We start from the raw sequence: 14,281 nt of genomic DNA, 5'->3' as shown, positions 1-14,281 counted from the left end.
TATGTAAGCGGAGGAGCGGGGGGACTGCACTGCCTGCCCGGCGCAAATTTGACCAGCGGAAACGAAATGGGACCAATGCAAAAAAAAAAAAAAAAAAAGACTTCGTACTGATTTGCGGCGTGTGCCTGTTCAGTCATAGGGAGGCGGTAAAATGGAAATGTCAAAATGGGGGAAGGGCGTCCTCCCCCTGAAAATGACAATCAACATGGGTACCCCAAGAAAAAAAACGCTCAAAACGCCGCACAGAAGGCGACGGTGATCAAAAAATTCAACGCCGCTGCGCAGGCGTATACACAAATGCAAGCAAACGTGGACGTGTAGAGGTGTAGACGCGCGGATATGCGGATATATCTGCTTAGGGAAGGCACACCCCCTTTCCTCCCACATAGCACAAAGAACCAAGTTACAAATTTGTAGGTCGCGTTTTACCATGCCTAAGCTTTTGAGCTGCAGGAAAAAAAAAAAAAAAAAAAAAAAAAAAAAAGAAGGTAATGTCTACAAATTGGTACTTACAAAAGGGAAGTACACAAATTTCTACCTAAACGAAAAAGAAAAATTTAAATTCTTAGCTGTACATATCAAATTGAGCCAATTTAATGGGAGAAAAATTATATGGTCTGTAAGCAGTTCCTCGAAAAGGCAACAAAACGGGATTTTCAGTTGCCTGGAAGGGTTTTACACACCCCATTGTTGTACGCCATTTTTTTTTTTCCTTTTTCACGCACCTTTAAAAGAATTAAAAAGCAACTGGGCGAGCTTCACAAAACTGCAACAACGACACTTTTATGTGAAGAAGCGAAAAGGGCCAGCACAGTGTTTTTAACTTTTCGGTATACCGCCCGTGTTGTTCCAACCAGGGAAAAAAAACACGCTCCTTGGTGGAAGCGAACGTTTGCGTCTAACTGGGATTGTCTCTCTGCCAAACTGATCTCAAGGGAAGCACGCACTCTAAATATATGCTTGCGCACGCACGTGTGTCTACATATATAAACACCCATATAGCCGCGCACACCGACTGGCGCTTCCCAAAAGTGGGGTGGCTCAAGAAAGGCACAACAGATACGCTCGCTTCCAAATGGGGAACATATCCAGTGGGCAGACCAGGAAGCCATTGACGCTGCTTGAGCTAAGCACAAAGATTGGGGAGTACCGAACGGTACATGAGGTAAGCAGGGAGTAGGCGCCTCGAGAGTAGCCGCAAACATGCGTATATAGACGTGTGAGTATATCCTGGTTAGGGAAAATGTGTAGGCCTGTGAATGCCCCCATGAACGCACGCTCAACTTTATCACCTTTTCAGGGGGACCCTGAGATGGTCGAAGATCCAGACTTCCCTCAGAAGATGATGAACGAAGCGTTAAGCAACAACACAACGAGTAAGCAAATCAGGGAGGGGGGGAAACTCCCCTAAATGTACTGACGCAGATTTGTTATCATTTTTTTTTCTCTTCAAAGTGGTCTCGAATTGCAACTCTCTTCGCAAAGCCGCTATAAAAAAAAAAAAAAAAAAAATCGATTGGTGGAAACGTGTGCAAAGAGGAAGTTTATTCTCCCCCTGTGGAGGTGGAACCGATCGTATTTTTATTTTTATGTATTTATTTTTTTCAACGATGCGGACCACTCTGTGCATGTTATGCCGCTTAGTTACGCGCCCCCAAATGAGTCTTCATTTTTTCCCCCCTACCAGTTGATGGGAGCACCGTCCAAGGCACCTTCGTGTACTACCCGAACAAAATGAAGCCCAAGATGTGGATAGGGAACTACAAAATTTTGAACCCCGAAGATATCCTTTGCACGAATGTGGCCGAGAAAATCGGGATGACCGAAGCTGAGTGGAAGAGCTACGTCCAGGCGAGGAAGAAGGAGCAGGTAGGAGCGGTGGCTAAGAAGCGGCGGTTGAGAAGCGACGGCTAAGGAGCGGCTAAACACCGGTTGACAAGTCGCCTTGACGCGTTTTACGACGTGCAAGATGTAGGACGCCTTCCCATATGAGTGAACGAGAGAGAAAAAAAAAATAAAATAACTCCCCTTTCACCTCCCCCCCCACAGGAACAACCCAGCAATGTCCAAATCGTCCCCAACTTCGATTCCTCCCCAGGAGAACACTCCATGTCTTTAAAAGAAATGATGAAGAGAGGCACTATCGCTCCTTTTTATGTTGACGATGGGGAATTTCCTCCATACGGTGGATCCCCATTCGCCCCTGACCCATTTCATGCTAATGACAAATATAAAGGGGAAAATCATCAGGACTTGGACGAACCACCCCACAGTAACAGCTACCTTGTGAAAGATACCGGAGCTGACGAGGATATATATTATGACCTGAACAGCACAAGGGAAGACGAAGGGGGAATTCTCTACAAAGGGGACAACGTAGCAACGGTTGAACAAACACATGTGCAGAAGAAACCAAAACGGGGTGACCACACTGGGGAAGAAATACACGAAGAGGAAAGGAGAAAATATATACAGAAATTAAACAGCGAAATTGCCAACATAAATGCACACCAAGAAAGAATAATTAATGAAAAGAGAAAAGATCTTTTTGCCTACTCAAAGTCGAATGGAAGTCAGCTGCCTCCTCCACAGAATGGCGGATCCTTTGGAATGAAAAGCACACGACGTTCATCAAAACAGGATATGAAAAATATAATTACGGAACTTATAAATGATAATAATAAAATGGGTAATTCCAAAATGAATTCTTTAAGGAAGAAGAAAAAGGAAGGGTACGTCGATCTGTCCTCCATGAGTACGAAGGGAAGTCTGGAAATGAAGACGTCCTCTATTGGTAGGGATGACCCATTGAGTAGGAGGGTACACGCCAAGGGGACCCTGGTGAAGTGAGCATCCCCTCCAAAGGATGTAAGAGATAACCTGCCGTTTAGGCGACCCTCCAGCGATTTGAAGAAATTCCCCCATATGGGATGTGCCTTCCTTTTGCCCACCCTACATGGTTCCCTAAAAATGTATGTACTGTTTTGTGTTGCGAATTTTGTTTTTTCCCTACGGAGGGGGGAACTACGTAGGTGTTTCCCGACCCACTTTTGTTCTCTCGCTTGATTTTTCTCGCCGCTGTCCGGTCGGCCGCCCACCCGCACAGGTGTACGTACACGACGCGGAGCTCCCTCCACATGGGCAGCCATGCCACGGAGGACTTAGCGCAGACATGTTTCTCCTCCCCCGCAAGTGTGTGCAATTAGCATGATTGTACCTTTTCCCCCCAACTCACACGTGTGTACTTCGCCAGGCCTTCCAAGCCTCCCCAAATGTTTGTCCGTGTTTGTTCCATACGCGTTACACACAGTACCGTTTGTTTCGTTTTAATCCTTCCACTGATTACACTCGTTTATTTAGCCTTTTTGCAAAATTTACGAATATTTTTAATTAATTCCCAGTTGGGGGGGGGGTTAGCTCTGTGGCTGACTTTGTTGCGCCACGTTTTTTTTTTTTTTTTTGTCATACAAATGGAGTGGCCCTCCCATGCGTAACAAACAAGGTTGGTGAGGTGTGCACGGGGAAGTAAGCCGCAAATTGGGAAAAAACGAAAAATGGGGTAAAAAATGGGGTAAAAAAGGGGGTAAAAAAGGGGGATGAAATCGACGGCGAAGTGGTCACACCAATGAGGTGCTCACCGCCTGCGTGCTCACCCCCCGCGTGGTGGCCCCCCCCGGTTAGCCCCAGTGGGCTGACCCAAAGGGCACGCTCTTGTAGTTGGGGGGGTAGTAATAGTACGTGTTGCAGGAGGGCAGAATCGACTCCGCATTCATGAGGAACTCATCGATCTTGGCGGCGACGTCTCGGCCGTCGGCTATGGCCTGCACGACGGTATTGGGGCCCACTCTACAGTCCCCACAGGCAAATATCTTCTTGTAGTTCGTCTGGTACGTTTTAATTTTGGTCTTAATACAGTTGTAATTGTCCAGCTCGATCTTAATGGAGTCATTCTCCCATATGGAGTCATCCGTCTTGGAAAATCCCAAAGCCAAGATAACAACGTCTGCTTTGTAGGTCCGCTCGGTGAAGGGGATGTCGGCATACTCCTTGTGCTCCTTCGTCATTTGGTAGTTCTGAATGATGTCGTTCGTGCTTCCCGGCGAGGAGGCATGCGAGCTGGTCGCCGCGCTGGAGGTTCCGCTGGATGTGGATGTGCATGTGGCGGTGGGCGACGTACTCGAAGTGGCCACCCCCGATGCCTGCCCAGTTGCACACGTGGAGGCACTTTTCTGCCCCTTCGCTTTGCCCAACTTCGTCTGGTGCTTCTGATGCTTCTTGGGCAGCCCCCCACTGCCGCTGGCCATGCTGACCACTCCGGCGGTGGTGCTCGACGTGGCAACGGTGACGGCCGCGGATTTCGCGGAGGGCGTCCGCATCAGTGCGCGCTTATCCACCTCCCCGCCCTTGGGGACTTTCTTCAATTTGACCTTAATGGCCCGAATGCCAGACACCCTCTTGGGGTCCTTACTGGAGGGAATGAACTCTAAGCTCCTAACACAGAACTCCCGTGGGTCCCTCCCTTGGATAATGATCGCTTCATCATGTGCGTAATCGACCTTAAAAATGTTTTTCACTCCTGGCCACGAATATTCTGTGCTCGTCATGGGTGGAATGTCTTGCCTGGTGAATTGCAAAACGCTAGCTGCTCCCATTCGAATGGCCAAACTTATACAATCCACAGCAGTTTTCCCTCCACCCAAAATAATTACGTGCCTTTCAGATACGTCTATATAGTTATCATCTGTGAGGTCCGATTTCATGAGCGACTTCTGGCAGGTGGTTAGAAAATCCATGGCAAAATAAATATTGTTTAAATTCGATCCTGGGATGTCTAATTTTCTCGGGACTTTATACCCTGTGGAGAGCAAAACTGCGTCGAAATTTTTGGCTAGCTCGGATAGGGTTACATCCGTCCCTACGTTCACGTTGTTCTTCATAATGATTCCTTCCTTCCTCATTATGTTTAACCTCCTCTCTACGATTTTTTTGTCCAAACGTACATTTGGTATTCCATTCATTAGTAGGCCCCCAAAATATTCATCCCTCTCGAAGATGGTCACTTCATGTCCTGCCTTATTCAACTGCTGAGCTGCTGTCAACCCTGCTGGGCCTGAACCCACGATGGCGACCTTTTTCCCCGTCCTGGTATGCGGGATGATTGGCTGAATCCATTTTTTTAAAAATCCACATTCGATGATTGACAGCTCGATGAATTTGATCGACACTGGTTTTTCATTAATGCTTAACACGCAAGCATCTTCGCAAGGGGCCGGACAAACCCGCCCAGTAATTTCTGGGAAATTATTCGTATCTAGCAATCTTTCCAGCGCCTTTTTCCACTCATTTTCGTATATTAAATTGTTCCAATCGAAAATTCTATTGCCTAGGGGACACCCTCCTCCGCTGGAGTTAGGGTAATGACAGGTTGGGGTTCCGCAGTCCACACATCTAGAGGCCTGTGTCTTTAGCAGCTGGTTATGCAGTTTGCTTTTCGCATTGATCGGCACGATGATCTCCGAATAGTCCAACACCCTACTGCTGATATCCTTTAGCGGGTGGGATAACCGCTCGTACTCCTTAAAGCCGGTTACTTTATTCGGGTTTACCGCGAGGAAGGGCTTGGCCTGGCTCATGCTCGGGATGACCGACTCTGCGGCTTCCCCCTCGTAGCTGCCCTGCGTGTTCGTGATGCTCAGCTTGCTCACGGGGGGGCGCGTGTCCTTCGACGGGGAGGAGGTGGCCGTGGTGCACGCGGTGGTGATAGGGTCGGCGATAGGGTCGGCGATAGGGTCGGTGATCGGGCCAGAGGCAAGCCCGGGGATTGGCCCATCGAGTGGGGCGGTGGTCACCGTGGCCCCTAAAGAAATGGTCGTCTGGGTGGGCTTCCCCTCGGAGGGGTCCACGGACGAGACGGAGGCCCCAGTCACGCTGCGCGCCGAAGCGGTAGAAGCGCCTCTTATCCCCCCGCCCTCAGAAGATCTAACGGCATGCTGGTTATCCTTGGCGCTCCCCTCTCCTTTCTCATTTGCGTAAAGGAAACTTTTCAAAGAATACACATTGGGGCTGATCTGCTTCTGACTCATGTTCATGTAGTCATCCCCCTCGTCCCTATCAATCAAACTGTCAATAAAGGAATTCGAATTTAAAGATTTGAGGTGAAGATCGAGCAGGTACTTCTCATTCAGGATATACTTCTTTATCATTTCCTTAGACTTTTCATCCAACCTTTTTGGGAAAATATTTTTAAAATCTACAAAGGCGTTACACTTGAAGGGAATTTCTGCAAACCTCCTCCACTTTCGATTATTTTTTCTGCAAATTTCTAAATTGTGAATGAATCCTTCAAAGTCAAAAATTTTCTTCTTCTTCACCTGCCCTTGCAGTTGTTCACTGCCTTGGGTGGAATTCAATTCAGGGGGGTAATTCCTCACCGTTAATAATTTCCTACTATGATTGTCTTGTAAAATATCATATATGATTAGCCCATCTACATTCCTCAAAGCTAGCGTCTTTGGCAATCCAGAAATGTCATCCGAAATGGTGGTGAAAAACTGCATGGCCTTTTTATACATGTTTTCTGGCTGGTCAACATTCTTAAGGAGAGAAGCCCAGTCGTCCAAAATTGCTGCGGCTTCTTCATTTCCTGTTTTCACAAATTCGATGCACGCTTCGGTTAGCACTCGTTTGATATCTCTTGGGATGATTTTGGTAAACCGGTGGAGATTCTCATCAAAATTTTGCAGCAACACTTTGGCTGTATACGAATTGGTCCTTTCGTAATGCTCATGCAGTAACTTTTCTAACGTCATTTTTTCGTCCATCGTTTTGCACACCTTCAAATCTACCATTTGGTGATTCACGTTTTTTTTATTAATATCTAGGACGTATGCTATTCCTCCACTCATCCCTGCAGCGAAGTTACAACCAATTTCGCCGAGCACAACGACTATCCCTTTCGTCATGTACTCACACCCGTGACACCCCACTCCTTCCACGACTGCTATGGCCCCAGAATTACGAACGGCAAATCTTTCCCCAGCTCTTCCCGCGAAAAAGGCTCTCCCCTTTGTTGCACCATACAGAACGGAGTTCCCTGCAATCATGTTTTTTTGACAGTCATTTATGAATAAAGACGTTTTGGGGAAATGCACAGATATGATTCCACCTGAGAGACCCTTCCCCACAAAGTCATTTGCATCTCCTTCCAACTCAAAGTTCACACCGCTTGTTAGGAATACTCCAAAGGATAATCCTCCTGTTCCTCTGAACTTCACTTTGATAGTATCCATGGGTAATCCTGGTTCCCCATATTTCTGAATGATGTGGTAACTTAACATGGCTCCCACTGCTCGGTCCGTATTCTTTATGGGCATCTTTATATTCACAGGGGTGCAATTCAGCAGTGCTATCTTCGACCTTCTTATGAGTTCCCTATCAATGATGTCCGACAGCTTATGGTTCTGCGTTTCGCAGCAGAATATGGCCATCGGTTTTGGTTCCTTCTTCGAGTGCGTTTTCTTCCCGTTCATTCGCTTTCTCATCATCTTGGCGGTGCACACCGTGGCGTTGTGGGCACCCCGTTCGCTTAGCGCAACGTTACGTTTGCTGCTCTCACCTTTGGAATACTCCTGGTTTATGTCATCTTCTTCGCACAGCGGGGTTGGTCTCCTCTTGGCCTTCTCCCTTTTGCCTTGGCCGGCCTGCGCACCGCGCGGGTGGAGGGAGCCGTTCAGTTGGTTTGCGTCATCGAGCTGTTCGGGGGCATTCGGGTTCGCTTCTTCGGTGACTTCGCCCTCGTCATCCTCTTCATCCTCCTCTTCTACTTCTTCTTCCTCGTCGTCCTCCTCTTCTACTTCTTCCTCCTCCTCGTCGTCCTCTTCTTCCTCGTCCTCCCCGTCCTCCTTCTCATCCTCCGCCTCCTCGTCGTACTCCCCCACCGAGGAGCACGTCTCCCCCGCGTGGTTCACCCCGTCCGTGTGCTCCTCTCCTCCCTCGTCCGCCCTCTTAACCACATCGTACTTTTGCACAGTGTTGTAATTTTCATTTATGAGCACCTGTTTCCTTCTCATTTTGTCCAGCGCGTTGTTCACTCCCGGGGTGAGCGACCCCCCTGCTTTGTACTTAGAACCAGAGTAGAGAGAGCTTCCACCGACTTGCCTCTTCTTCTCGTTGGCATTTTTGTTGTACCTTTTCTTCACATCATCCTTCATTTCCTCTTCTGCGTAGTATTTCCACCCAGGGAACAGCAGCTTGGAGAAGTCCAGCAGCTTCCTCTTCTCGTCATATTTCAAGTGGTCCTTCTTTTTCAGCAAATCGGACCTTCCAATAATTTGGGAAAACTTCCTAAACCCCATGCTGGCCAGGTACTCCCTGACCTCTTCCGCTAGCATAAAGAAGAAGTTTATTATGTGTTCTGGTTTGCCTGCGAATTTTTTTCTCAACTCTGGGTCTTGCGTACATATTCCAACGGGGCAAATATTCAGGTGGCACTTCCTCATCATAATGCACCCCAAGGCAATTAGCGGTTGGGTCGAGAAACTAAAAGATTCTGCACCGAGTAGTGCACCTAAGATGACGTCTCTCCCTGTTTTTAATTGCCCATCAATTTGTAGGATAACTCTTTTTCTCAATTTTGACTTGCACAACGTTTGGTGCGCCTCTGCTAATCCGATTTCCCATGGGAGACCCGCATGTTTGATGGAAGTCCACTTGGATGCCCCCGTCCCACCGGACATGCCACTAATCAAAATTTGTTCGCAATTTCCTTTCACCACTCCGGAGGTTATCACACCTATTCCCAGCTTCGAAACTAGTTTTACAGAAATTTTGGCTTCCTTGTTTATATTCTTTAGGTCATAGACTAGCTGGCCCACATCCTCAATGGAGTACATGTCATGGTGTGGCGGTGGAGAAATTAAGCCAACACCTGGGGTGCTTCTACGCACGGAGGCAATTTTCGCGCTGACTTTGTATCCTGGCAGTTCTCCCCCCTCCCCGGGCTTCGATCCCTGGGCCACTTTTATCTGCAGCTCCTGGGCGTTCACCAGGCTGTACGCGGTGACGCCGAATCTGGCGGACGCGATTTGTTTAACCGCCGAGTTGGTGTTGGGTTCGCTTGGCCCACTCGGCCCGCCTGACCCATTCCCTTCGGAGGGCTCCCTCCTAATGCGATCTTCCGCCTCCCCTCCCTCGCCCGTGTTCGACTTCAGCCCCATGTTATTCATCGCTGTGGCGACCGTGATGTGCGCCTCCTCAGAGAGCGACCCAAAAGACATAGCGCCGGTGCAAAATCTGAGTAAAATTTTGTTAACGGATTCGACTAGCTGGATGTTTATGGGTTCATTTTTTTTCTTCTTCTTATTGTACGAGGGGCACTTTTTATAATTTATTTCCAGCTGACCCCTAATCTCACAGTGGTTAATAAGTTCATTTTGCAGCTCTGAGTACTTCTTATACGTAGCTGTGTTCCCCGTGCGCGTTGCCTTCTGCAGCAAGCTGATCGTCTCAGGATGGTTCATGTGTATTTGGGTGTTTCCTATGCTCCTGAAGTGGTATTCCCCGTAGTCATCGAGCTCCTCCGTTGCGTCCTTAATGTTGAGGGTTAAAATCCTCTTGGGGTAGGCGTTGTAAAACATCTTCAGAATTTCCTTCTCCACAAATTCGAACGTCACTCCCCCGATAATCGAGTCGCACACATTGATAAAGCATTTTTTTAAAATCTCGTCGGATATCCCCAACGGTTGCATCAACCCACATCCTTTGTAACTAGGGAGAGTGGAAATTCCATTCTTCGACATGATTTTTAGTATCCCATAGTTTGCTGCATGTCTGTAGTTGCTAATCATTTGCTGGTTGCTCAGCCTCGCTTCATTATCTCCATACTTTATAAAGCGCAAGCTTTCGTATAGGATGAAGGGGTATATACAATCGGCCCCGAATGAGAGCAGCACTGCTAAGTGGTGGATTTCGAAGCAGTCCCCTGCCTTAACTATGAGGGAGCACTTTGTCCTTAAATTTTTACTTAACAGGTACTTATGTAACGCGCCAACAATTAGGATGGAGAAGATGGGGACTCTCTTTTCGTTTATGTTGCTGTGTGAGAGGACAATCAGTTGGCTCCCCCGCCTGACAGCATTCTCAACTTTGGTATTTACACTATCGATGAATTTAATTAAATACTTGGAAACGATGTTATTTTTTATTTTCATTTTATTTGAATCTTCCTTGTTATGCTTCGCTTTGTAGTCATCCAGCTTGAATGTGTAGCCGCTGCTAACCTCCGCGTGGAAACTCCTCTTTGGAGAGGATACACTTTTGACCACATCAAATTTGATTTCGTCCGCCGATTCGCCTGACATGAGCGCTTCCAGTTTGCTCAAATCGACCGTCATGTCGATCACTATGTGAGGGAAGTCAGGCAACTGGAGCAGCATGTTGTAAAGGGCGTCGTTCAGAATGGGGCCATTAATAAATATGCGCTGACAGTTCGTGTAGGTGGAATGGAGGATATCCCCTTCCTTCCCCAAGGTACTCATAAGCGACATGATGTTTTCTTCCCTTATTGGGTCGATGGCCGGGTTGGTCACCTGTGCAAACGTCTGCTGAAAGTAGTACAGCAGGTTTCTCCGTAAATAACTTAAAAAGGGAAAGGCGGTGTCATTTCCCATTGCGCCAAGTCCATCGGCGGCATGCTTCACCATGGGGGAGATGATCATATTGAACGCGTCATACGTATACCCAAAGGCTTTTAACTTTTTAATTAATGACTCATCGTAGGGGTCATCCAAATCGTCCGCTTCCTCCACTTCTTTGCCCCCATAGGAGCATTCCTTATTGAGTATGGCTCCATACTTATACGCATTCATTCGTATGTTCTCCAGGTTGGACGCCGGCTTGATAATATGGTCCAAGTGAATAGAGTAATGGTCTAGCCATTTCTTGTACGGCTTCTCCTTCAGAAATTTGCTGAGCACCTCTTCATGCCTCAGGAATTTCTTTTCCTTAAAATCGATTAGGACGACCTTCCCAGGGTATACACACCCCTTGTGGGTAATTTTATCATATGCCAAATCGACGACACCCGTTTCGCTAGACAGAACGAATAGCCCATAGTTGGTGATGCTGTACCTGGCGGGCCTTAACCCATTTCTGTCTAACGAAGCGCCTACTTTATTCCCATCAGTGAAGATGATCAATGCAGGCCCATCCCACGGCTCCATCATACACGTGTGGTATTCGTAAAAGGCCTTTTCCAGTGGAGTTATATTTGGGTCCTTTTGATATGCCCTTGGCATTAGCATCATAATTGCGTGCTCTATTTCTCTTCCCGCCATGGTCAAAAAGTCGATGGCGTTATCGAAGAGGGAGGAGTCAGACGGGTAGCTAATAGCGCCTTTGGTTTTCCGAGACTCTCCATGTTTCAGTTGCGTCTTCACCACGTGCCCGAAGCTTTTCTCACTCCTGCAGATGTGCGAAGAGACGTTCTTCTCCCTAACTCGTCTAGAAGGACCAGCAGCACTCTCATCCTTATCTGAGAGATCCTCTGAATCGTCGGACGAGCTACCAGAAACTTCATTCACATTGCTAAGAAACTCAGAGTTGCTGTTAATGTCAGAATTCATATACTCCCTTTTTATTTTGTAATGGATGGCTGAGCTGTTGTATGTGAAGTCCCTCTTCAACCGGAGGAGTAATCTCCTCCTGGATTTTTTCTTCAGTCTATTTTTGGTCAACATGATATCTTCAAAGGTGTCCCTCTTTTCAATAATCTCATCATCGTTATCGTATATAACGTAGTTCTCTTCATTTATGGGCCTCAAATCTTTGATGGACACTGACTTGAACGAATTGGGAGCTTTGGCTAGCTGCATCCTCTCTTGGAATAAAATCGAATTTACACTAATGGTGTTGATTTCCCCATTGTGGCAGATTCTTCTGAATGGGTGCGCGGCATACCACGTGGGGGACGTGTTCGTCGAGAAGCGCACGTGGACCATTGCCAGGTATGTGGTAAACTGTTCGCTTAGTAAATCCTCAAAGTAGAGATAAATCTGCGAAGGGGTTAGCAACCCCTTGTAGACAATCGTCCTTGAGGAGAAACTGCAAAAATACATGTCGTTATGCCTGACCAATTTTTTTCTTATAAAAAAGGCTAGCAGTTCTATATCATCCGGCAAGGTGCTCAAATTCAAGTGGCTATCATCTGTGAAGTCTATATCCGAAAAGGGGTAAATATTAAAATCGTCGTAATTTTTAAATACCGACCTTTTACATACAAACATTTGAGCTATGAACGGCTCACTCTTTTTCACAACAGCACTAATTACATCACTGCGAACTGGGATTGGCGATCTCCAGCCCAGCACTACCAACCCATTGTTATACACTTCCTTCTCAATTTCATGGTATAAAAATAACCTCCTTTCTTCATTATGCGGCAAGAATATCTGCGCAACTGCGTAGTCTCCTTTTTCAGGCAGCAGAAATGGCAACTGACATGTGTCACTTAACATTTGGAAGTAGTCATGTGGTATGCCAACCAGAATTCCCGCTCCATCTCCGTTGTTCGATTGAACTCCTCCTCTATGACTCAGTCGGAGCAGGATTTGCATTGCCTTTTGGATAACACTCCTTGAGCTCTTCCCATTGATGTCCGCCACGACCCCCACTCCGCACGCGTCCTTTTCGTTTCTGCTGTCGTACAGGCCGTGCTCGGCAGGATAGGCAGGATTGGCCTTCCTCTTCTTCGTTCTCTTCACCTTCTTCGTCTTACGCCCATACTGCGCAGTCAACTCCGGCGCGTCGCCATTTAGCTCATGCATGCTTCCCGCATCCGCCTCGTCGCTCCTTTCCTCCCTCATCCTTTGTTGCCTACTAATTGGAGAAGCCACGTCGACGCTTCGAATTTCTTTCCAGGTTCACCAAGTGCAGATTACAGCGCAGCGACGAATGGAAGCAAACACACGCTGCCACAAGGGGGTCACAAGACTAACTGGAGGGGCGCAATTGGGTGGTGGTGCTCATGGTCGGGGGAACTGCGCGCGGGGGTACAGTACACACATGTGAGCAAAGGCAGGGGGGGGGCGGTCCCTTTCGAATCGAGGTCTACCGGCCAGGCAAAGCAAAAAAATAAGGAAAAAAATAAAAAATAAAAATATATATATACATATATATATTTCCAATCGCTCGTGCCGATGAACAAAAAAAAGGACAAATTCCGCAAATCGAGAAGGCAACCGCGCTGCGAAATGAAGTGGCGCTATTCGCGGCAAATCTTCTCTATAGACGTAGAAAAAACAGACTGAACGTTGGTTAAAATTTTTGAAGTTAATTTCTTAACGAATTAAAAAGGGAGCTAATTTAAAGGTTAAAAAAAAAAGTTCCAATGTGTTAAGCAGTTCAGTGGGCATGTGTACGCATCAGGCGATGCACAGGGGGATGCACATAACGATGCAAAGGAAGATGCGCATGAGAATGCGCGTGTGTAAGAGTATGCGTAGGGTCGTGCATATGAATACGTGCTGGGACAAACGTATGCTCATGCGTATGCTTGGGTACACGCTTCCTCGCAGGTGCTCACGCGGGCATATGTGCGACTGCGCCCAACAGCTGCGTTATATTTTTGCCGACTTTTTTTGCATACGGCATTTCCAACTGCCAGTGAGGTTGCGGCTGATTTTTGCACTTTTTCGCGTTAGCTCAAACGCGTGAAATTTTGCTCCCAGCGAGGTGAGAAATGCAGAATGTAACTGTACGCTGTTTTAGTTGTTTGTTGTTGGTTCGTTGTTCGTTATTCCTTTTCTCGTCGTTGCGTTTTTTTTTTTTTTTTGCACGATTATTTGTTCATTCGTTTGTTTATTTATTTTTTTTTTTTTTTCACTTTGGTTAAATTTTGCTTATTTTTCTACACTTCCCTTTCGCGTATTTTTTGCGTTTTTTTAATTCCTTCCAAACCGCCTTGCAAAAAAAAAAAAAAAAAGTGCGTGCATACACTCGCGCAGCGGCGGTGGAAAATGCAGGAGGGAGGGGGACAAACTGCGGTATGTCGAGTTAATTCGGGCCTGCAGTTCCCTGTGGGGGGTTGGGGTGTTCTGCTTCCGCAGTTGGGACGCCCGCAGGCCTTAACTGTTGGCGCCGCGGGGTTACCTTCGAATGCGAAAATGAGAAGGCAAATTATGCGTGAGCAAATAAGAAGGCAAATTGCGCGTAAGCAGATAAGTAGGCAAATTATGCGTAAGCAAATGAGAAGGCAAATTATGCATAAGCAAATGAGAAAGCAAAT

At 47.1% G+C, this 14,281-nt stretch overlaps 2 protein-coding genes across 2 annotated transcripts, besides 4 other annotated features; one reads left to right on the top strand and one right to left on the bottom strand.

The window, feature by feature from the left end:
- Nucleotides 1-493: 493 nt before the first annotated feature.
- PVX_084775 (hypothetical protein, conserved) lies at nucleotides 494-2,850 on the top strand (the record flags this gene model as incomplete). Its single annotated transcript, XM_001616572.1, has 4 exons — nucleotides 494-1,165; nucleotides 1,301-1,376; nucleotides 1,688-1,869; nucleotides 2,050-2,850. The coding sequence occupies exons 1-4, from the start codon at nucleotides 1,076-1,078 to the stop codon at nucleotides 2,848-2,850; spliced, it is 1,149 nt and encodes a 382-aa protein (XP_001616622.1). The 5' UTR covers nucleotides 494-1,075.
- Nucleotides 558-590: a microsatellite.
- Nucleotides 1,596-1,615: a microsatellite.
- Nucleotides 2,851-3,677: 827 nt separating the features above from the next.
- On the bottom strand, nucleotides 3,678-12,860 carry PVX_084770 (NAD(P)H-dependent glutamate synthase, putative; the record flags this gene model as incomplete). Its single annotated transcript, XM_001616571.1, has 1 exon — nucleotides 3,678-12,860. The coding sequence occupies one exon, from the start codon at nucleotides 12,858-12,860 to the stop codon at nucleotides 3,678-3,680; it is 9,183 nt and encodes a 3,060-aa protein (XP_001616621.1).
- Nucleotides 8,685-8,772: a microsatellite.
- Nucleotides 12,861-13,862: 1,002 nt separating the features above from the next.
- Nucleotides 13,863-13,979: a microsatellite.
- Between the last annotated feature and the right edge of the window lie 302 nt (nucleotides 13,980-14,281).

The sequence above is a fragment of the Plasmodium vivax genome, chromosome 13 (genome assembly GCF_000002415.2).
Source record: "Plasmodium vivax chromosome 13, whole genome shotgun sequence".
In the NCBI taxonomy this organism is placed as follows: Eukaryota; Apicomplexa; class Aconoidasida; order Haemosporida; family Plasmodiidae; genus Plasmodium; species Plasmodium vivax.
This window is presented reverse-complemented; position numbering and strand designations above follow the sequence as displayed.